The 21,135-nt window shown below is 57.6% G+C and overlaps 4 protein-coding genes across 26 annotated transcripts; 2 read left to right on the top strand and 2 right to left on the bottom strand.

The window, feature by feature from the left end:
- Positions 1-88: 88 nt before the first annotated feature.
- Positions 89-8,655, top strand: WDR6 (WD repeat domain 6). Its single transcript, XM_069562393.1, has 7 exons — positions 89-352; positions 4,154-6,647; positions 6,722-6,805; positions 7,084-7,200; positions 7,290-7,408; positions 7,510-8,105; positions 8,250-8,655. The coding sequence occupies exons 1-6, from the start codon at positions 253-255 to the stop codon at positions 7,968-7,970; spliced, it is 3,375 nt and encodes a 1,124-aa protein (XP_069418494.1). The 5' UTR covers positions 89-252; the 3' UTR covers positions 7,971-8,105; positions 8,250-8,655.
- Positions 8,169-14,486, bottom strand: DALRD3 (DALR anticodon binding domain containing 3). 8 transcript variants are annotated; one of them, XR_011250996.1, is made up of 14 exons: positions 12,931-14,486; positions 12,482-12,609; positions 10,961-11,212; positions 10,585-10,880; positions 10,199-10,455; positions 10,031-10,110; positions 9,819-9,947; positions 9,500-9,570; positions 9,344-9,405; positions 9,160-9,242; positions 8,874-9,056; positions 8,678-8,754; positions 8,499-8,567; positions 8,169-8,414 (listed from the first exon to the last, which is right to left on the bottom strand). XR_011250996.1 is itself a non-coding variant. In XM_069562400.1 (14 exons), exons 2-14 carry the CDS (start codon positions 12,485-12,487, stop codon positions 8,295-8,297), a joined length of 1,728 nt encoding a protein of 575 aa, XP_069418501.1. In that variant the 5' UTR covers positions 12,488-12,609; positions 12,931-14,486; the 3' UTR covers positions 8,169-8,294. The 8 variants fall into 8 exon arrangements, 5 of the variants coding, with proteins under 5 accessions (XP_069418501.1, XP_069418504.1, XP_069418502.1 ...); XR_011250997.1 differs by having other exon boundaries at positions 12,861-13,606; XR_011250998.1 differs by having other exon boundaries at positions 13,179-13,554.
- Positions 11,164-15,280, top strand: NDUFAF3 (NADH:ubiquinone oxidoreductase complex assembly factor 3). 16 transcript variants are annotated; one of them, XM_069562416.1, is made up of 10 exons: positions 11,164-11,295; positions 12,050-12,119; positions 12,493-12,645; positions 12,875-12,949; positions 13,150-13,286; positions 13,403-14,257; positions 14,336-14,528; positions 14,687-14,753; positions 14,847-14,947; positions 15,026-15,280. In XM_069562416.1, exons 6-10 carry the CDS (start codon positions 14,181-14,183, stop codon positions 15,140-15,142), a joined length of 555 nt encoding a protein of 184 aa, XP_069418517.1. In that variant the 5' UTR covers positions 11,164-11,295; positions 12,050-12,119; positions 12,493-12,645; positions 12,875-12,949; positions 13,150-13,286; positions 13,403-14,180; the 3' UTR covers positions 15,143-15,280. The 16 variants fall into 16 exon arrangements, with proteins under 16 accessions (XP_069418517.1, XP_069418519.1, XP_069418514.1 ...); XM_069562418.1 differs by having other exon boundaries at positions 11,171-11,295; positions 13,383-14,257; XM_069562413.1 differs by having other exon boundaries at positions 11,171-11,295; positions 12,845-12,949.
- Positions 15,281-16,214: 934 nt separating this feature from the next.
- On the bottom strand, positions 16,215-21,127 carry IMPDH2 (inosine monophosphate dehydrogenase 2). The gene is made up of 14 exons (XM_069562406.1): positions 20,924-21,127; positions 20,438-20,486; positions 20,120-20,221; positions 19,927-20,001; positions 19,380-19,586; positions 18,804-18,891; positions 18,532-18,731; positions 18,360-18,450; positions 18,166-18,261; positions 17,048-17,191; positions 16,818-16,962; positions 16,579-16,722; positions 16,414-16,497; positions 16,215-16,312 (listed from the first exon to the last, which is right to left on the bottom strand). Exons 1-14 carry the CDS (start codon positions 21,019-21,021, stop codon positions 16,291-16,293), a joined length of 1,545 nt encoding a protein of 514 aa, XP_069418507.1. The 5' UTR covers positions 21,022-21,127; the 3' UTR covers positions 16,215-16,290.
- Positions 21,128-21,135: the final 8 nt, after the last annotated feature.

Here is a 21,135-nt window from a genome sequence, read left to right as displayed (position 1 = left end):
GGGCGCCGCGGCCGGGGGTGGGGCTTGTTGTATGTCATGTGACGGGGGGCGATTCGGCCCGGCCAATCCCAGCCGGACGGCATGGGGCGGAGGGCGGTCGTCATTGGACCTAGGCGGCGGCCGCCCCTGCCTCTGCTACCTGTTGCTACGGGCGCCGTAGAGCTGCAGCGCAGCAGCACGCGGGAAGGCTCGTCTCGCGAGAGCTCTGCTCCTTTCTTGGCCGTGGCAGCTGCAGGGGCTTGGGGGACCGCCATGGACTCTCACGAGGACTACGTTTGGCCGCGGGCAACCTCAGAGCTCATACTCCTCCCGGTAACGGGTCTGGAGTGCGTGGGGGAGCGGCTGTTGGCGGGTGAGTTGTGGTTCGAGGCGCGCGCTAGCGGAGAAGAAACCGAACGCTCGCCTGGGGAGGGGCCTCAAGAACAAAGGGATGCCCCGAGTAGGAGGAGGACGGGCGGCGGGCGGGAACCCACGGCATGGCGGGGCTGAAGCGCAGCCCGAGGAGCCCAGGAAACAGCTGCGGTGGTTCCCGAGGCCTTTCAGAAACTGCAGGGGATGCGGAGAGGGCGGCTGCGGGCGGCAGAAAGGTGCAGGGAAACGCGGTCGGCGTGGGGGCGGGGGAAGGGAATAAGAGACACTTGTGGACGAGTCGGGCGGGGGCTTCATCGTTCCAGCCAGGATGCGGGGGGAGCTCCGTGATGAAGCCCCCCTGGGCGGGTCCAGGGTCTGGGGCGTGGCCTTTCGGGGGTGGGCCAAGCTCAGAAGGGGGTGTGGCCTCTCGAGTGCGAGAGAGGGGCGGGTGATGCTCTTCCCTAGATGGGGATGAAGAGCCTCAGCAGCGTGGAGTCGCGGGAAACCCGAGGATGAGACCTTTCTGAGTAGGCCCGTGCTCGGGGAGGCGGAGGCTGAGGCCCTTCCCGAGATGGTTGGGGTCCAGGAAATCCGTGTCAGTGCCTCTTCTGAGGAGGGTTGGCTCGGGTAGCAGAGGACAGGGACCCAAGGCGACAGAGCCCCATGGAGCGGTGGAGTCCGATTGGAAGCTACTACTAGTGACCTATGTTAGAGCTGCAGAGTTTAATAAGGGTCGCAAGGCAGGGCACTGGCTGGCAAGCCTTGAGTGAGCTGCTCCCAGTCCTAAGAGGGGTGGATGTATGGGGGTGGGAGATGAGGGCGGGGGATGACCCAGTTTTGATTTGCTGTGAAGGCTCTGGGAGCCCAAGGTTCCTACCATGAGCTAAACTCCTAAGGCTCCTGGAGGAGGAAATAGGTAGGCAGAAAACTGAAGAACCAGAAGAGTAAACTCGGGGAAGACAGGATTTAAGACAGAATTTGCCACTTTATGGAAAAGAGGCAATTCTTGGGGGGATTTAGCAGGCAGAGTGGAAGGGCTTGTCTAGGTGAAGAGGCCGGACCAATGAGCAGAGACCAGTCCATTTCAGCCGTGGATCTGACTTATCCCTAGGGCCACAAAGCCCCATTGGTGAAGCCCCACTGAAAAGTTTTAAGCAGGGAAATGGCTTGTGAAATTTAGTTTAGTAAGCTTTTAAAGTGAATTCACCTACTTCCATTATTTCCAAAGTGACTTTGCTATTGACACTTCTCAAATCCGACCCCTGTGAACCTATAGCCTGAATTCCCAGCCCTGTTCTCATCTGAGTGCCAGGCTCAAGTGCACAAGGGCCTACAAATTGGAATACTCTTGCTGGTGTTCGAGCTCAGGCGTGGGAACATCAGCCACACAGGGGCCCAAGCCCGAGAACCTGCCTCTCTCACCCCCCAAGCCAGCCTGGTTGATGCTGCACTTAATACATGCAGCATGTGTGTGTCTTTTTCTACCGTTATTGCCATCATTTGAGGCCATGCAGCTATGCCTCCCCAACCGCCTCAGTAACATTCTCTCGAGCTCATCCTTGAACCTTTTGTTTCCTGTTCTAGCCATGTTCCCCAAAGCTCGCACTCATCTCAGGGGCCTCAAAATTGATGTTTCCTCTGGCAAGAAAGGTTCAAGCTCTCTCCCTCCTGCCTGCTCTTCCTTTGACTAACAACTGCTGATCCTTGATTGCCTCACCTAAATGTTACGTTCTCAAGTCGGCTCCCCCTGGCAGTCACCCAGTCTGGTTAGATTAGACCAGGGTTTCCCGGTCTCAGCACTTTTGATTCGTTGGATCATATCACGCTTTGTGTGAAGGGCTGTCTACATTGTAGGATGTACCTACACCCTTAGCCTCCACTAGATGCCAGTAGCACACACAGCTCCCAGTTGTAACAACCTAAAATGTCCTCAGACATTGCCACATGTCTTCCGGAGGGAAAGTGTCCCTCTGTTGAGAACCAGTAGAGTAGACTTTCCCATTTTGTATTCTTTTTTTTAAATTTGGCTGCAGCGCACAGAGTGTTTGGTCTTCATTGCAGCTTGTGGGATATAGTTCCCTGACCAGGGATCAAACCCCCCTGCATGGGGAGCGCAGTCTTAGCCACTGAAACACTGGGGAAGTCCCTCCCTCGTTTTACATTCTGAAAGCAACCTATGTAGTTCTTTCCTGGAACATATCAAAACGATAACTATGTAGTGTACCTGTATGATACTGTTCTAGAGCTTAAATATTTATTTGGCTGTGTCAGGTCTTAGGAACAGACTGTGCTATATACAGTAGGTCCTGTTGATTACCTGTTTTTTATATAGTAGTGTGTATATGTTAATGCCAAACTCCTAATTTATCCCTTGCCTACCACATTTCCCCTTCAGTAACTACCATGTTTCCCCCTCAGTATCCATAAGTTGGTTTCTGAAACTTGTCAGTCTGTTTCTGTTTTGTAAGCAAGCTCATTTGTATCTTGAAAAGCTTTCTGATTGCACCCTATGGCATGTGGGCTCTTAGTGCCCAGCCCAGACCAGGGATTGAACTCAGGCCCTCGGCATTGAGAGCAGAGAGTCATAATTGCTGGATCGCCAGGGGGTTCCGTTTGTAAAACTTTTTGATGGTGACTATTCTGACTGGTGTAGTGATACCTCATTGTAGTCTTGAATTGCATTTTTCTCTGACAGTGATGTTGAGCTTCTTTTCGTGTGGGTTTGTTTTTTTTTTTTTTTTTTTTGCTATCTGTTGTGTGATAGTGTTTAACATCTGCCTAATCCACAGAAGCAGGGTTTTATTCACTACTCCAGCATATTGTTCATTGTCTGGTTTATAATCAGTGTTTATTTAAAAAAAAAACAAACCACTTTTTTTTTTTTTGCCTGGACCACACTGCTTGCAAGATCTTAGTTCCCCAATGAGGGATGAAACCGAGGCCCCAGCAGTGAAAGTTCCAAGTCCTAACCACTGGAATGCCAGGAATCTCTCAAATGAGTGTTTATTGAATGTCAAAAGATTGAGATTGCAGGCTGGGAATAGCGTGAGGGATTGCCACTGTCATCTCTAGCTAAGAGGTGATGTCCTGGACCAGAGTCACTGTGGTTGATTGGATTTGCAAGCTCTTTAGAAAGTGAAATCTCTAGAACTTGGAGATAAAGAGGTGGGCTTCCCAGTTTGGGGCTGGGGTTGGGCAGAGGACAGTAGTATTAGGTCATTGGGGTGAGGAGCAGGGAGCAAACTTGAGGATGAGCTAGTAGATGAACATGCCTGCAGGGCAGCCAGGCGGCAGCTGAGGCTCACAGGGGTGTCTGCTTCCAAACTGCGGGCTGCCTCGCCCCACTGTTACTGAATGTGCTCACATCTTCTGAGATAGAGAGAAGCTCCTGGAAATCAGGAGGGGTTCTGCTGTGGCCCGAAGTTGGAAGGCTTGACTTATCAGTGTGCCTGTTCCCTGGGGGAGGAGTTAGTGTGAAGAAGGTCAGTGAGGCCAAGGATTTGAGGACTAAAACTGAGGATTCTGGTCTGAAGCATGAGAAGTTCGGTGGGATGAGGAGGAGATGGGAGTTTGACGAATTCATGGTTGAGCTGAGTGTCATGGTAACTGACAGGGGGCTCAGAGAGCGCTGAGAATACAACTGAACCTGAGATCAAGCTCTGAGAGCAAGCCCAAGCCTGCAGGATTGAGTGACCTAATACATTCATAAGCTACCTGCTGAGCAGTTCCCTTGCTCCCTGTCTCTTCTTGGCCCATGAGAATTAGAGGAGGGGTTCTGATGTGGCTCTTCGCCTCTGTCCAGGTGAGGGGCCAGATGTCCTGGTATACACCTTGGATTTCGGTGGACATCTGCGGATGATGAAGCGAGTGCAGAACCTGCTTGGCCACTATCTTATCCATGGATTCCGAGTGCGACCAGAACCCAACAGAGACCTTGACTCAGAGGTCATGGTGGCGGCGTTTGGCAGCAAGGGCCTCCGAATTGTGAAAATTAGCTGGGGACAGGGCCGCTTCCGGGAGCTGTGGCGCTCTGGCCTGTGGAACATGTCTGATTGGATCTGGGATGCCCGTTGGCTCGAGGGGAACATTGCCTTGGCCCTGGGCCACAACTCGGTGGTGCTGTATGACCCTGTGGTAGGGTGCAGCCTGCAGGATGTGCCCTGCACAGACAGGTGCACCCTCTCCTCGGCCTGTCTGATCGGAGACACCTGGAAGGAGCTGACCGTAGTGGCTGGCGCTGTTTCCAATCAGCTCCTGGTCTGGTACCCAGCAGCTGCTCTAAAAGACGATAAGCCCGTAGCCCCTGACCGACGGGTCAGTGGGCATGTGGGAGTCATCTTCAGCATGTCTTACCTAGAAAGCAAGGGCTTATTGGCCACAGCTTCCGAGGATCGAAGCGTTCGCATCTGGAAGGTGGGTGACCTGCGGGTTCCTGGGGGCCGGGTCCAGAATATTGGGCACTGCTTTGGGCACAGCGCCCGTGTCTGGCAGGTCAAGCTCCTCGAGAATTACCTTATCAGTGCAGGAGAAGACTGCGTCTGCTTGGTGTGGAGCCATGAAGGCGAAATCCTTCAGGCCTTCCGGGGCCACCAGGGCCGTGGGATCCGAGCCCTAGCGGCCCATGAGCGGCAGGCCTGGGTGATCACTGGGGGTGATGACTCAGGCATCCGGCTGTGGCACCTGGTAGGGCGTGGGCACCCGGGTTCGGGGGTCTTCGCGCTCTCCTTCAAGTCTCACAGCAGGCCAGGTGTCCTCAAGGCCGTGACGCTGGCGGGCTCGTGGCGAGTACTGGCCGTGACCGACACAGGGGCCCTGTACCTGTATGACCTCGAGGTCAAGTGCTGGGAGCAGCTGCTGGAGGACATGCGCTTTCAGTCCTACTGCCTCCTGGAGGCAGCCCCTGGTCCCGAGGGCTTCGGACTGTGTGCCCTGGCCAACGGGGAAGGGCGCGTCAAGGTTGTCCCCATCAACACTCCGACTGCAGCTGTGGACCTGACCCTGTTCCCAGGGAAGGTGCACAGCCTGAGCTGGGCCTTGAGAGGCTATGAGGAGCTTCTGTTGCTGGCCTCGGGCCCTGGTGGCGTGGTGGCTTGCCTGGAGGTCTCTGCAGCGCCTTCTGGCAAGGCCATCTTCGTCAAGGAACGTTGCCGCTACCTCCTGCCTCCAAGCAAGCAGAGGTGGCACACGTGCAGTGCCTTCCTCCCCCCAGGTGACTTCCTGGTGTGTGGGGACCGCCGGGGCTCTGTGTTGCTCTACCCCTCCCGACCAGAGCTGCTCAAGGATCTTGGGGTGGTGAGCAAGGTTGGGGCGATTACCTCAGCGCCCGGAGCAGGCAGTGGTGAGGGGGAGCCCTCCTTGGCTGAGTGGGGCCCTGTGTCCACCCTCCCTTCTCTGCACGGGAAACAGGGTGTGACCTCGGTCACCTGCCACGGTGGCTACGTGTACACCACAGGGCGTGACGGTTCCTACTACCAGCTCTTTGTGCGAGGCGGGCAGCTCCAGCCAGTGCTAAGGCAAAAGCCCTGTCGGGGGATGAACTGGGTGGCTGGGGTCCGTATGGTGGCTGACGGGAGCATGGTCATCCTGGGTTTCCACGCCAATGAGTTCGTGGTGTGGAGCCCCCGGTCGCATGAGAAGCTGCATGTCATCAATTGTGGTGGAGGGCACCGCTCCTGGGCCTTCTCTGACACTGAGGCAGCGATGGCCTTCGCCTACCTCAAGGATGGCGATGTGATGCTCTACCGGGCTCTGGGTGGCTGCACGCGGCCACATGTGATTCTCCGGGAGAGCCTGCACGGCCGGGAGATCACTTGTGTAAAGCGTGTGGGCAGCATCAGCCTGGGGCCTGAGTCTGGGGTGCCCAGCTTCCTGCAGCCTGACCACCCGGAGCCTGGCGAGCCTGTCGAGCCCGGCAGTGAGGGCCCTGGCCTGATCGACATCGTGATCACGTGCAGCGAGGACACCACCGTCTGTGTCCTGGCGCTCCCCACGGCCACGGGCTCAGCCCACGCGCTTACAGCAGTCTGTAACCACATCTCTTCGGTGCGTGCGGTGGCTGTGTGGGGTGTTGGCACCCCGGGTGGCCCTCAGGATCCTCAGCCAGGCCTGACCGCCCATGTGGTGTCCGCGGGGGGCAGGGCTGAGATGCACTGCTTCACAATCATGGTCACCCCAGACCCCAGCCCCCCAAGCCGTCTTGCCTGCCATGTCATGCACCTTTCATCACACCGGCTAGATGAATACTGGGACCGGCAGCGGCAGCGGCACCGGATGGTCAAGGTGGACCCTGAGACCAGGTGAGGCGCACTGCCCGACAGCAGCGAGGGCTGGGCATGCAAGGCCAGGCTCTGAGTGATGTCTATCCCTGCAGGTACATGTCCCTAGCTGTGTGTGAGCTGGACCGGCCTGGCCTTGGCCCGCTTGTGGCTGCTGCCTGTAGTGATGGGGCAGTGAGGTGAGTGTAAAGGACTGGTCCCCAACCTTTTTGGCACCAGGGGCCAGTTCATTTTTCCAGTGGGTGGGGGCAATGGATGGGGAGGAGATAGTTCTGGTTTTGCCTGCTGTTCACCTCCTGTTTCCTGGTCTGGTTCCTAACAGGTCACAAACCAATACTGGTCGGTGGCGCAGGGGCTGGGGCATCTTAGTGTATAGGACCCAAGGAGCCAGGAGGCAAAGGAAAGGGTGTAGAGATGTTCAGAGTGGCTTCTGAGCTGGACTACCCCCCGCCCCCAGGCTCTTCCTCTTGCAGGACTCTGGGCGGCGACTGCAGCTGCTGGCTGAAACCTTCCACCACAAGCGCTGTGTCCTCAAGGTGCACGCCTTCACACACGAGGCTCCCAATCAGCGACGGTGAGAGGGACTGCGTGGCGGTCCCACATGGGCTGGGGGCGCTCCTGTTGCTTCCCATCCCCCTCACCCAGCTGCTCTCTGGTCTCCAGGAGGCTGTTCCTGTGCAGCGCAGCTACTGACGGCAGCTTGGCCTTCTGGGACCTCACCACCTTGCTGGACCAAGGCTCCCCTGCCCTGGAGGCTGCAGTGGACCCTGGGCTGCCCTGCCGTGAGTAGCTACACTGCAACTGTGGCTGCCCCCCCCGCCCCACATGCACTCAGCCGTGTGTCGGGCTGGGTCCTGACAACTGTCCTCTCCTCTTTCTCCAGAGCTGGGCAGCCCCTGCCTGACTGTGCAGGCTCACAGCTGTGGCGTCAATAGCTTGCACACCCTGCCCACCCGTGAGGGCCACCTTGTGGCCAGTGGCAGCGAGGACGGCTCCCTCCACGTCTTTGTGCTTGCCGTGGAGATGCCAGAGCTGGAGGAGGCTGTGGGGGCTGCCGAGCTGCTGCCCCAGCTGCAAGTGCTGGAGGAGTACTCCGTCCCCTGTGCCCACGCTGCCCACGTGACAGGCCTCAAGATCTTAAGTCCCAGCCTCATGGTCTCCGCCTCCATCGACCAACGGCTGACCTTCTGGCGTTTGGGGCACGGTGAACCCACCTTTATGAATAGCACAGTGTACCACGTAGCAGATGTGGCCGACATGGACTGCTGGCCCGTGAGCCCAGAGTTTGGCCACCGTTGTGCTCTGGGGGGCCAGGGCCTTGAGGTCTACAACTGGTACGACTAAGACATCCCGCGGTGGCCGGCACACTGGGCGTGGGGCCTGCTCACAGACAAAGTGACTGTCTGTGCCCATGCCTGGTGTGCCCAGAGGGGAGGAAGAGGCAGCCGCGGGTTCCTGACTTCAGAGCAGGAGCTGAAGGTGAGTAGGATGCCACCTGGACAGACCAAGAATACGCCCCACTCCCTGCCAGGGGACAAAACCTTGTCACACAAACAATTTATTTTGGCTCCAGATCGTTAAAAAAAAAAAAATCCAGATCCTCCCCCCACCCCACCCTTTCAGTTGCTGACTTTGTGGACATTCCTGGATCCTAAGGCCTCCTTGGCCTTAAATGTGACTCAGCGGAGGGAGACCCAGCACGGCCAGCCCAGTGTGGAGCACTTCTCGCACGGCCCGCAGAAGCTGCAGACGGGCAAACATCTGACCGAACAGGTGCGGCTGAGGCTCCTGGAGGAGAGGCGGAGGCTGCTGGTCTCATCCTTTGCTTTCCCTGCACCACCCGCCCCCATCTGCCCTTTGCTGTGCACTTACCCCTAGGATGTGTACCCGGTTATAGTATGAGCTGAAGTCCATGCTGAGCTGGACCAGGAACTTGCATACCTAGAGACAGAGACCAAACTGAGTCCCTGGCGCCCCCCCCCCCCCGCCTTTTGTCCCCAGATCAGAATAAAGAACAGTGTGTGCAGAGCGTCCTGCTCCTCCGTCCTCACCGTCTCTGTGCGCGCAGCAACGTGAAGCCCTGGGGTGGGGCAGGGCAGGGGCAGGGCTGCTGTCTGCCTCAGCAGGTCTGGGAAGGGGAGGATGCTGTTGAAGAGTAGCAACCACTCACCCTGTGGGGGAGAAGGGCGCTGGGAGGGAAAGGCCCGAGCTTCCTACACATGCCAGCTACCCAGGAGGGGCGCTCACCTCATCACGCAGCAGGGAGAAGTCTAGACTGCTCACAGGCGGGAAGGTGGGGTACAGACCTTGTTCCACGCTGCACGTGTAACCCTCAAAGAGGGTGGCGAGACGTGCGCAGTTATACATGACAAAGGTGCCACTTTTGCTGCCCTTGGTGGAAATGCTGCTGTCAGCCAGGGCCAGGAGAAGCTGAGGAATAAAGGCACAGCTGCACAGGGAGGAGCGCCACTGCACACCCTGTCCCCCAACTCCAACCCCCAGCCCCGGTCCAGCAAGATATGCCCAGGCTCACCTGACTCTGGGGGGCTGTGCTGAGCATCTCAAATTTAATGGTCGCCACAGACAGAACCCTGAAGATTTCCATCCAGGCTGGGTCTGAGAGTACGGATCAGTCAGTCTCGGCAGGCAGACAACAAGGGGCATGTGTGCAAATGACCCCCCCTACCGGAAGCACAAGCAGGGTCTCCCAGGTGTACCTTGTTCCAGGTCCTTGCCATGCTTCAGTGATGACACCTTGCACACCTGGGCGTGCCGGAGCCTGCATTGAGAAGAGAATGAGAAAAGGACTGGTAGACAGGGTCCCCCCACCTCCACTGGCCTGGCTCGGTGGCCTGCCTTCCAGCCTCACTCACTCGTAGTATTCGGGGGCAGTCAGGGTGCTGGGCGCACCAGTCACTTTCACTGGGCCACAGACCAGGTGCTTCTGTTAGGAAGACAGCAGGGGTCAGCTGCTGATGATACCCTCCCAAGAACCTAAATGTGTTCCTGGACTCCCCCCAGCTTCCGACCTTAAGCCCTCTGTCTCAAGTCCAGAGCCCTCTCCTAGCACCTGCTGCATGTGCCTAAGGTCCCCCTAAAGGTCAGGAGTCACCTTCTGGACCCATCAGCTAACAAGTGGGTTTCAAGGAGTCCTCTGAGGTTGCTGTGGGGAGGTTACCATCACTAACCTACCTGTGTGAGAGGAGCCTGATGATCCAGCTTCCACCAAAGCAGGTCCAACTTTTGCTGCTGGAACTCCTCCTCACAGCTCACTACGTGTAGGACCACATAGCTATCTGCGCCCGCATCTGGGGCCGCAGCCTGTAGGGCAGGACAGTCACTGTGGGGGACACACTACACCTGGTTTGCCAGAAGCATACCAGGGTGGGGCGGCAGTCACTAACCAGGCCTAGGGAGCTGCCCTCGGCACCAGCCTGCACAGCCTCCTGCAGCTCGGCCAGCAGAGAGAGCAGATCCTCCGTCACTGGGGAGAGAACACACGGCTGAGGCCGGCCGGGGAGTGCGGGGGTGGCGGCGTCCCGACATTCCGGCCCCTCGGATCCCGGGCCTACCCAGACAGCTGTCCACACTGGGGTCATAGCCAGCTGTGCGTCCCCGCTCCTCCATCAGTTCCTTCAGGCACACTCGACCCAGGGTGCCAGGGGGCAGGGCTCCAGCCTCACGGGCAGGGGAGAGCTCTGCAATCGCGCGATTCCTTAGGGCTTCGGTCGAGGGTTTCTCTGAGACCTCGGGCCAGTCCACCCGCAGCTGCCGCAGAAAGGTCGGCATGTGCGGGTCCCGCACAGCGGGGACTCGGCGCACACTCACCCTGCGAAGCGAGACGGCCGCTGAGCCTGAGTACCTGGCTCAGCTCGCTCCGATCCCACTCGCAGCGGCGCGGACTGCCGCCGCCCGAAGCCATTGCGCACCTTCGTTTTGGGCCCGCGCCCTCACTCACTTGTGAGCTTGCAGAATTCTCGCCAGGTGGTCCGCCACGAGCACGGCACGGAGCTGGCTCAGGCGGAGGGTGCTGGGGCTGCCGCGCAGCGCCGGGCAGTGCAGGACGACGCGCGGGGTAGGGCCGGTGGGGGCGGCGGGCGCGGCATAGGCGGCCACGGAACAGAGCACACGCTCGAAGACAGCGGACCGCTGCAGCTGAAGCGCCAGCCCCGCGGGGGTCGGCGCGCAGCACAGCACCGGGGCCACGCCCGGACCCTGTAGGCCAACGATGGCGTGAACCACGCCCTCAGGCACCTGCGGGAAGCCAGGAAGGTGAGCGGGCCGCTGCGCTCCCACCTGTCTCCGGCCCACGTCCCCTCCATGCACGCGCCTACCTGGTCGTCCCCAAAGCGCGCCTGCAGTGCGCGGCGCGGTGCCAAGAAGTCTCGGGCACGCAGGTGGCGGGCGTGCGTCTCCTTGAACCATACTGGGCCGCCAGGCCCCAAGGCCGAGTTCAGGGCTCCCAGGGTCTCCTCTACCCCGAGGCGCATGGCTACCGGAAGGGGCAGGCGGGACCGGAAGCAAAACGTCGAGGCGGGATTTCCGGGAAGGCCAATTGGTTGGAGCGGGGGAACGGGCAGGGACTCCTGAGTGGACAGTGGACAGTTGCTTTCGCTCCCTGGCCCCAGCCCTACCCGCCGCGTGGTCCACCTGACTGGTCAGGACTAGGGTAAGAAATCTCGGGGTCTACTCAGGACTTAGGGCTCTCTCGCTGTTGCCCGCAGTAGCAATAAGGGAAAGAATCTACACAATCCGGTGGGGCCGAGGCAGGGTTGTCTCTTACATTTATGTATTTGTATAACGTTTCATTTCCTCCATGTACACATGATCAATGGAGAAGTTAATAGCAACCCGCTCGTTTTCTTGCGTAGAGTCCCCATGGACAGCGGAGCTGGCGGGCCACAGTCCATGGGGTCACAAAGAGTCGGGCACGACAAGTGTCTAAGCACACATGGTCTAAACACCTCAAGCTACAAGTGGATTCTGAAAGGGGGCAGGCAGCGTAAAAGCCACGCTCATGACCTACTGGAAAAAGACATTTTTAAAGGGAATTTGAGGTCTTTAGTTTCAGGTTATTTGCAAGCATTCCCTCCTTTGAGATAGGGGTTGTCTTTTACTCCTCATGTGTCCACTCTGATAGAATTGCTGGTTTTCTTCTCTTGGATCTTGAATAATTAGAACCATCATAATAGTTTCCAGAAGGCTTTAATGCTTCTCCTTTAACCTACTGTACTGTAACAAGGACCCTCCCATTTCCTGGTTTAGACTGCCAGCCATTGCAGGTCAGATAAACAATGTGACCTGAAAAGACCCAGCTGAAGGACAGTTCTCTGAGCGTCCAATTCCTCTACCAACTCTCGCCTCCTTCCCGTCAGGGCTGCTCAATGTCTTCACGTAACCCTTGCTCTCTCTTTTCTTAATAGGGATGGAACGTGAGGCACTAGAGCACTGTGCAGCAGAGCACTGACCACCCCCGATCTCTGCCCCAGAGCAGTGAGTAAACAGAGCTCAGAATACAGAGGAACCTAGGTGCAGGAAAAGCTTGGCAAGAACCCCTTCTGGGCTAGGGCTGCAAGGCCCCGCTGGGAAGCTCCGAAAGAGCACTGGGCGGACACGACATTCCTGATGGCTTCTTGGGTGCCCACTCAACGGGAGTGATCGTGTCATTCCAAAGCGCTTTCCATGCCTCACGAGCAAGACCAGGGGATGGCTGCTAACAGGACTGGGGGTCTGGAGGCCAAGCTGGGGACTTCAGCTACTCTAAGTGCATTAAGACCGTTGAGGGTGGTTTTACCCCAGGAAGTGAAGGGCTATCTTTAGCGAGCTGCGGGCTGAGGCGGCCCTGTGGGACTCACCTCCATTGCAGCCCTATCCGGAGGCCCTGGGTCCTCCCTCCCTTGCCAGTGCTATCTCGGGCTCCAAAGGTGGCCACCGCCTCGGTTCTCTGACGTCTACTCCTGTCACGTCCAGCCTGAGGGCACACCTGAGAAAGAGACGGAAACCAGAGCGACCCAATAAAGTATGTCTGGGGGTCAGGGGCTAGCCAACCCCACCTCAGTCAGGACGCTGCTCAGGCAGGAGAGCAGGGAACGAAATCCAAGCGCAGCTGGAATGCTCTGGAGACAACAGCTGCTTTTGGGATTCCGTTGCCCGCTGTCCAGCCATGGCGGGGCAGGGAGGGTGGGAGGGCGGTTTGAGAGGATTATCCTTCTCCCTAGGGAAATCAAAACCCACCATTGCTATCCCAGGAGGCGGACCCAGGAGTAGACGGTGAAACCAAGACGAATGGGAAAAAGCCGCTCACCTAGGCCCCCAAACAACAGGTGTGGTGGGGGGCCTTCCCTCGGACCAGGTCTCGATTCGGATTAGATCCGCAGGGTACAGTTAGCCATGTTGGTCCCATGCCGTCAGGGCCCACTGTAGTGACGGCGGTGGGTCGGGCGTCGGGATCACGCCAAGAGGGAAGCGCGCCCGTGGGGTCGGAGAGGAAGTAAACCCTCCTCGGGGACTCCCCCGCACCCAGGGCCCTTTGTCCGGTGACGCTGCCAGTACCCGGAGCGCTAGACGCCCAGTGGGCCCGCACTGCAGCGCCAGGAATCCCGGAAACCCACTGCGACCGTCCTCGGTTGTGCCGAGCCTCCCGCCTGCCCGGCCCTGCGGGTAGGAGATGCGGCAACGTGCCCCTAAGGCCAAAACACGGTGGTCGCGCGGAGATGCTGGAACCTGCGCGGGTGCCAGCGATTCTCACGCCAGTAGGCCTTCTGATTCGGCTCAAGACGCAGGTCACGGGATTCTCGGAGCGCGAGCGAAGTGCGCGACAACAGGGCGAGGCTCCAGCCGCTGTCTACTTCACCATCCGGTCCGGTCTGGCCCGGTAGTCGCAACGACCAGCTTGAAGTTCCCCACCAACGCGTCCCCTTCCGCTTGCTCCGGCTGCAGCGTTGGAGCCATTTTAAGGCGAAACCCCCAGCCACACCCCCTCGGGCTCCGGAGAGGCCAATCCAGGCGCAGCCACGCCCCGTGCGACTCGCGGCCGCGACGCCAACGGTCGCGCGGGTGACGGTTAGGGAGGGGCGGGACTCGGGGGGCGAGCGACGGAAACCTGAGCTGCCCGCCCCGCCCTCAGAACCCGAAGCTCTAAAGCCGGGATTAGAGGCTGGGGGGTTGTGGGCGGGCGCCACGCCCAGGCCAGGTGTGCGCGACTCCAACAGGTGCTCTGCCGCCCTCCCCCGGCCCTGGGAGCCCAGCGTAATGGCTGAGAGCTGGGGGCCAGGCAGTGCCCTGCGGCCGGCCGCGCCTCCAGGTGTCCGGCTCTCCCAGGGCGGCCTGCGGGCGCCCGGGGCGGGGAGGATGGCAGGTGCTGACACCGGAGCCGCGCTGGGGGACGCGGCCCCCTGGGACGGAGGCCCCTGGCCCGCTCCCTCCCTTCTCCCGCGCTGGGCCGGCCGAGCCGCGCGGTGTCCTCCGCGACGCTGGGGGCGCTAGAGCCGCGCTGGCTGGGGGACGCCGCGACCCCGTTGACCCTGCGCCAGCCTCCCTGCGCGCCGGTCCGCCATGGCCGCAGCGTTTGTGCTTCGGAACCTGTACCGCGCGCGGCCTGCGCTTCGCTGTCCGCCCGCGGAGCTGCCATGGTGAGCCCGGACGCGGTGTCCCTGACCATCCGCCCCACGGCCGGCCATTCCCGGCCCCCTGACAGTACCTTTCTGCAGGGCCCCGCGGCGGGGACATCGGCTCACGCCGGCGGATGACGAGCTGTATCAACGGACGCGTATCTCACTACTGCAGCGCGAGTCCCCCCTCGCCATGTACATCGACAGCTACAGCAGCCGCGGCTTCGTGGTCAACGGGAATCGCGTGTTTGGACCCTGCGCGCTCCTCCCACAGTCGGTGGTGCAGTGGAACGTGAGCGCCTCCCTACAGTGAGGAAACCGAGAGCCGGAGTCACGGGCCTGCCTGTCCCTAGCAAACCTGGCATTTCTTTCATCCCACTCTGGAGCAGGTAGAGGGTTTCTGGGAACACCTACGTGGGCTTACATTTATCTTGCCCTCTCCCCACACAGGTAGGTTCCTACCAGGACATCACCGAGGAAAGCTTCTCTCTCTTTTGGATGCTGGAGCCCAGGATAGGTATTGATGGAGGGGAGGGCTGAAGTGCTGAGCCCAGAAAGGCACCCTCTCGACCGAGCTGCTTGTAGACTAGCCGAGCCTATCCTTTCCTAGAGATTGTTGTGGTGGGCACCGGAGACCGGACTGAGCGGCTGCAGCCCCACGTGCTGCGAGCCATGAGGCAGAGGGGCATCGCGGTGGAGGTGCAGGACACAGTACGTCCGGGACTGGGGGACTTGGAGGGGAGCCCAGGCCGAGCCCTGGGCCGGCTGACGCTAGCTTTCTCATTGCAGCCCAATGCCTGTGCCACTTTCAACTTCCTCTGTCATGAAGGCCGAGTGACAGGAGCTGCTCTCATTCCCCCACCTGGAGGGGCTGCACTCACATCTCAGGCCCAGTCTGCAGAATGAACCACCGAAACTTAACCTGACTTGTCCAGGAGGGCCTTGTCACCTTCTGCAGAATGCAGCGGTGCCCTGAGCTTTCACTAGCCCCTCCCCTTTCGCACTGTAAGATTTGTTTTGCTTACCAGCAAATTACTAATTTAAGCCCCTTGTCTGATTTTCTACTAGCTGTGTTGCTGGCCAGGAGCTGTTGTCTCAATGGGTTCTTGGAGGGGTTTGTGAACGAACCAGAGGGTCATGGCTTGGCCTCTGAGAGGCCAGGGGGCAATATAGGCACCTGTTCTAAACTGTAGGTCTGTCTACTTGCTCACATACAGATTTGAGGGGACCTCTGTGCTTCCTCCAAATACGTGAAAAGTTAAAGTAGTCACTTGGTTGTGTCCAACTCTTTGTGACCCCATGGACTGCAGCCCACCAGGCTCCTCTGTCCATGGAATTCTCCAGGCAAGAATACTGGAGCGGGTTGTCATTTCCTTCTCCAGGGGATCTTCCCCACCCAGGGATAGAAACTGCATCTTCCACATTGCAGGCAGACTCTTTACCAACTAAGCCATCAGGGAAGGTTCAGAGTATGTGGGTCTAAACCTGGTCCCATGTGGCCGAACTTTGGGCTAGCAGGAGGTCCTGTGGATGCCAGTCCAAAACCCCATGCACTTTTCCATGACCCTTTGTAAATACCCACAGTCAGATTCTCAGTGTGAGACCAAACTCTTGGGGGCTAGAGCTGGTCTGAACTGCCTTTTGAGCTACCCTGCTGCTGCTGAGTCACTTTAGTCATGTCCGACTCTGTGCGACCCCATAGATGGCAGCCCACCAGGCTCCCCCGTCCCTGGGATTCTCCAGGCAAGAACACTGGAGTGGGTTGCCATTTCCTTCTCCAATGCATGAAAGTGAAATCGCTCAGTCATGTCCAACTCTTTGCAACCTCATAGGAGGAGCTTTTTGAATCTAGTTAGCAACCCCCACTTCCAGCTCCTTAAAGCATCCTTATCTCAAGGCCAGAGGCTCTCTGTGGAAGGACAGTATTGTGTGTTTGTGTGTCTGTGACAGCAGCAGCTGCAGAGCCCGACCTGCTTGTTGACTTCAAAGATCAGGCATCACTTTTTTTCAAACTTTTATTGAAAAATCGATGGGGTGTGCTGTATAGTCCCTTTTCAGAAAAGACGCTTCTCATACCTGTTGGCAGAAGAACCAGCTGTGAAATGAGAGCAAGAGGATGGAGGCAGGGGAGAGACTTCTATCCCAAGGACAGAGGAGTAGAGAGGATTGCCACTTACGAATGGAGGCTGTGGACACCACCTTCCACCTGGGCTGAGGATGTTCTCTTCTCAAACTTGAGCTCCCCAGAATACATCATGGCTCTGAAGAGGGGCAGATGTCAGATGTGGACAGCTGGCCCTGGGCCAGCCCCTCTATCCACGGTCCCAGCTCCCTAAGCTTACCGGACTTGGGTCAGACTCTTAGCACCAATATCCTGGCAGGAGTGCTGGATGCCAGCAATCAGGTAGGGAACAAATTTGTGGATGGATCCTTTATCCTGAACAGCCCCAGACACCCCCTGGGCCACCTTGATTTTGTCTGCTTCACTGCAGGGAGAGGCAGGAAAACACGGGCAAAGTCAAAACATGGATGATGATGCTGGTGCAAGATTAGCATGGGGTAACTGACCTGCCTGTCCCACCTGAAGTATCGGTTCTGGCTGCTGAGATGCTTGTCCATGGCATCGAGAGAACCCATTCCACGGTATTTCTTTAGCCGGATTCCATCAGAGAAGAAGTACTCACCAGGGGCCTCAGTGGTAGCAGCCAGGAGGGAGCCCATCATAACTATGGACAGAAGGAGTGCTGGGGGAAGGCCCTGCATGGCATTAGGAAAGGAGTCCCACCAGGCTTTCTGAGTGTTGGGTCTCACCTGTGGAGGCTCCAAGGGCCAAAGCTTTGGCAATATGGCCCACATTTTGGATTCCTCCGTCAGCGATCACAGGAACACCAAAACGCCGCGCATATTCTGACACCTTGTAAACAGCTGTTGCTTGGGGCCGCCCGCAAGCCAGCACTGTTGAGACATGGAGGAACAAATGGAGGGCTGGAGTTAGTGGGGACAGGCAAGAGGCTCTGGTACCACAAATCAGCATCCAGGAGCTCTCAGCTCCACCTGCAGCAGCCTGGTTGAGAAGAGTCTTGTCTGGGATGGCTGCTGCCCCATCTGTCTTAAATAGTACAAATAGCTGTGATGGCCTCCACTCACCCTTGGCGTGTGCGCGTGCATGTGTGCATGGCCCAGAGCAGCCTCAGGCACATGCAGTCAGCAGCCGGGAAAGCCCCACCCAACTGGTATCAGATGGGGTAGGGGTCACCGTGCAGTTAGTACCGAGAGACCCACCCCTTGCTCCCTGCATAGTGGGCTGCTCAGGCAAGATCAGGGCAGTGGTCGTGTGGAAACAGAAGCCCAGAGTTGGTCCTGAAGCTGTGCCTACTGCAGGAGATGTGGGCAGAGCAGGGCCTACCTGGAGAAGGGCCTGCCCTATAAACACCCCAAAAGAGGAGGGAGCTGTGTTCTTGAGCAGCTCCCAAAACCATGGTCTGTCATTTAGTTTGCCTTGCCCACCCGTCAGCACCACAAACCCCGGGAGCTACAGCTACAGTCAACCAAGCAGCCGGGCAGTGGGCAGCTGGGCTGGGCCAGTGGGCCAGGCCGGACTTACTATAGCAGCCCGTGACAGTAGAAGGGCATTTGGGGCTGTGGGACTTTATGTCTGGAGGGATCTTGGGAGCCACTAAATAAAACAAACAGACCAGAGTTTAGAGAGGGCACGGAGCAGGAGCAGGGAGGCCAGGCAGGGGAAGTGGCAGGTAGAGGACGAGAGCTTTTCTTGCTGTTACCCATCCAAGGGGCCTGTGTGGCCCTGGGGCTGCCCCTACTGGAGGACTCAGTGTAGCTCCTGAAAGAGTACTTGGCTCTGAGGCATGTGGGGCTAAGGGCCCTGCTAAAGCCTGGTCTTTGAGGCCCTTGCCAAAGCATCTTCTTACCTTCCTGAGTGATGCAGATGGAGCCGCTGCCCATTCCCACCCGCAGGGCATCTACGCCAGCATCAATGAGGTTCTTGGCCTGAGCAGCTGTGACCACTGTAGGGAGGAACAGGGAAAGGCTCATGTGAAGGTCTACATGGGACCTAGCTCCCCAACTCTCACCCCACATTCTTCAGTGCCCCCTCTTGTCTCACCATTGCCTCCGATGACTTGGAGACTGGGATATTTCTCTTTGATGTACTTGATCATGTTGATCTGGAAGATGGAGTTTCCTTGGGAAGAGTCCTGGGACAGAAATGTAGCCCCAGTGAGACTGTGGTACGGCAGCTGCTCCTACCACCCCACTTTGCCTGTGCCGCAGCTCACCAAAACCACTACGTCCACACCGGCCTGGGACAGCAAGTCTAGCCGATACTTGTCATCCTCATGAGTGCCAATGGCTGCTCCACACAGCAGCTGCTTCTTGGCATCTTTGGAGGCCAGTGGGTAATCTCGGTTTTTCTTCAGGTCTGTCCGGGCAATGATGGCCACCAGCTCATCATTTTCATTTACAATGGGTAACTTTCCTGAGAGTAGGCAAGACAAAAATCAGGACATTGGTCTTTGGTTCCTAAACCCTTCCTACCTCGAGGACTCACCCTTCTTGCTACGTTGCAGAATTTCATTTGCCTCCTTCAATGTGATGCCTGCAGGGGCTACCACCAAGTCTTCCCTCTTTGTCATTATCTATGAGAGAGGAGAGTTGTGAGAAGGGAAATAAGGGATCAGGCCTCCCAACAGACCTTGCCCTAACTCAAGGGTGAGGTTCCAAACACCACCATATTTAGACACCTGCATCCAGCCTACCCTCGTCAAGTAAACACAACAGTCTATCTATTGGCAAGAGAGAGAATTTAGTAGAAACAACACCAGGTACATGGAGCATATTACAGAAAAAGAGCCATACCAAAGCAATGACAAGAGGAGGCTTAAGTTGGTCCTTGAGCACTGGGCCCCTCTGGGAGTGGCAAAAAACTGGGGTATGCCTGCAAACAGTTTGGCAGATTCAAAGCCTTTGGTGGGGAAGGGATGCAGGAGTCCTATTAAAGGGTCAGAAACTTGGGCATTCATCCTTCCTGAACACCAGTGCCCTCAGAGATGCCATTTGGGCAACAGAGTAGAAGCCTTCTAATCTTTAGCCTGGGCTGTCCGGGTTTGGATGTGTTGTTACCCACCTCTCCCAAAAGACGATCATGCTCCTCCTCCTTGAGAAAATCAATGTCCCTTGAGGAGATGATGCCCACCAGGTGGCTTCCCATCCGGCCTGTGTCAGTGATGGGGATACCACAGAAGCCATGCCGGGCCTTGGCTTCAAAGACATCCCTCACGCGATCCCTGGGACTGAGGACCACAGGGTCTGTGATGAATCCCTGCTCATATTTCTGGAAGGGGTGGTGAAAAAAGGTACTTCTGAACCATTTTCATCAAGCTCTTGGTCTGAAGCCTGGGATGTGTGCCAACTCCCCCTTTGGCAGTGCCACAGGATCAAATCACAATCACATAAACACTTCAAGCCCAGAGCTAGGAAACATGAGTGGACTGTAGGCACTGTCCACGTGCTCCTCTTCTGCAGCTGTAAGACACAAAGTCTCAGGCTCCTCCTCAGGAAATGAACCCCCACAGTGAGAAAAAAGTGAGGAGAATAAATGACCCATCCCCACCCCCCACTCCACCACCTTGAAATTCCCAGGAACTCATGATCATGATCCTCGCCCTTCTGACCTTCACTTTCCGAACTTCATTGGCCTGGAATTCTGGTGTACAATTGTGATGAATGAAGCCAATACCACCCGTAAGCTGCAGGATACACAGAAAGAAAACAGGGAAAAAGTGACCAAAAAACTGTGTCATGATTGTATGCCTCTGGGAAAAATAGATGTGGCCCCTGCTTCTGCCCTTACACCATAGTGCTCACCGCCATTGCTATGGCCATCCCAGCCTCTGTGACTGTGTCCATGGGTGAGGAAACCAGTGGGGTCTTCAGAGTGATCTTTTTAGTCAGAGCAGAGGTCAGGTCCTAAAGAAATAAAACCGACTAATGTGCAACAGCACTTCATATACCTCAAGGCAGTACCATGTTCCCCACAAAACAGGTGCGCTGTATGACCTGCATGCCAGTAAAACCCTTCCATAGGCATCCACCACCAAACACAGTCTACTGAGGTAGCCGAGAGGGGACAGCAGCACCTTATCCAACCCTGACACTCGGGATCCTGCTCCTGCCCATACTCACCACTTGGTCTGCAGTAAAGTCGATGTACCCGGGGAGAATGAGAAAGTCACTATGGGAGAGGAATTGGGAATAAGGGTTAGGCTTACGGCAGCCTGGGATGCCATCCTCACAGATCATCTCTGAAGGCATTTGAGCAGAAAGGGCAATGACCTAAACCGAATATCACAAGCAAGGCAGAGGTAGAGAACAAGGGAGAGATGGAGACAGGGGACCCTTTCTGCCACCAGCTGTCATCAGCACCCCTGACAAACTGACAAGTCCATGTGCCCAGAGAACGGAGTTCCTAGGCTGGAAATCCCAGGCGCTATCAAGATGCCGTCTCCATCCCGCCCGCTTCAGACCTGTCAAACCAAACCTTAGATACCGGTGGGGAATTTCTGGAGCCCTCCCCCCACGCCCAACCTAAGCGGGCTCAATGGAGGCCCCACCCGGCCTCCCAAGCGCGCCGCCCCTCTCCTGGCCCAGGTGAGCCCGCGAGGCCCGCACTTGTAGGTGAGGCCGTCCCCGCAGTTGAACAGCTGCTGTGCCGTGAGCCCGTCGTCCGGCACGTAAGATGTGCCCCCGCTAATCAGATAGTCGGCCATGGCTAAGCGTGGAAAAGCCGCGTGTCTCCGAAGACGGCGCCGCAGAGGCCTCTGCCTTCTGGGCCGCGCGAATATAAACTCACCGATATCGTCACTGCGCCATGCGCGTCGCTT

The sequence above is a fragment of the Ovis canadensis genome, chromosome 19 (genome assembly GCF_042477335.2).
Source record: "Ovis canadensis isolate MfBH-ARS-UI-01 breed Bighorn chromosome 19, ARS-UI_OviCan_v2, whole genome shotgun sequence".
In the NCBI taxonomy this organism is placed as follows: Eukaryota; Metazoa; Chordata; class Mammalia; order Artiodactyla; family Bovidae; genus Ovis; species Ovis canadensis.
The sequence above is the reverse complement of the archived record's forward strand: the minus strand, read 5'-3'. Positions and strand labels throughout refer to the sequence as shown.

Excerpts from the sequence above, each read along its gene's own strand:
- WDR6 (XM_069562393.1), top strand. The coding sequence starts at position 253 with ATGGACTCTCACGAGGACTACGTTTGGCCGCGGGCAACCTCAGAGCTC. Across the intron at positions 6,648-6,721 it reads AAGGTGGACCCTGAGACCAG|GTACATGTCCCTAGCTGTGT; the intron begins GTGAGGCGCACT and ends CTATCCCTGCAG. Across the intron at positions 6,806-7,083 it reads TGTAGTGATGGGGCAGTGAG|GCTCTTCCTCTTGCAGGACT; the intron begins GTGAGTGTAAAG and ends CCCCGCCCCCAG.
- DALRD3 (XM_069562400.1), bottom strand. Across the intron at positions 10,456-10,584 it reads AGAATTCTGCAAGCTCACAA|GGTGAGTGTGCGCCGAGTCC; the intron begins GTGAGTGAGGGC and ends CTCGCTTCGCAG. Across the intron at positions 9,057-9,159 it reads GCACAGCCCCCCAGAGTCAG|CTTCTCCTGGCCCTGGCTGA; the intron begins GTGAGCCTGGGC and ends TTTATTCCTCAG.
- IMPDH2 (XM_069562406.1), bottom strand. The coding sequence starts at position 21,021 with ATGGCCGACTATCTGATTAGCGGGGGCACATCTTACGTGCCGGACGAC. Across the intron at positions 20,222-20,437 it reads ACTTTACTGCAGACCAAGTG|GACCTGACCTCTGCTCTGAC; the intron begins GTGAGTATGGGC and ends TTATTTCTTTAG. Across the intron at positions 16,498-16,578 it reads AAGAGTCTGACCCAAGTCCG|AGCCATGATGTATTCTGGGG; the intron begins GTAAGCTTAGGG and ends GCCCCTCTTCAG.
- NDUFAF3 (XM_069562410.1), top strand. The coding sequence starts at position 12,912 with ATGGGAAAAAGCCGCTCACCTAGGCCCCCAAACAACAG. Across the intron at positions 12,950-13,037 it reads CCTAGGCCCCCAAACAACAG|GGCCCACTGTAGTGACGGCG; the intron begins GTGTGGTGGGGG and ends CCATGCCGTCAG. Across the intron at positions 13,287-13,402 it reads CCGCCTGCCCGGCCCTGCGG|ACGCAGGTCACGGGATTCTC; the intron begins GTAGGAGATGCG and ends ATTCGGCTCAAG.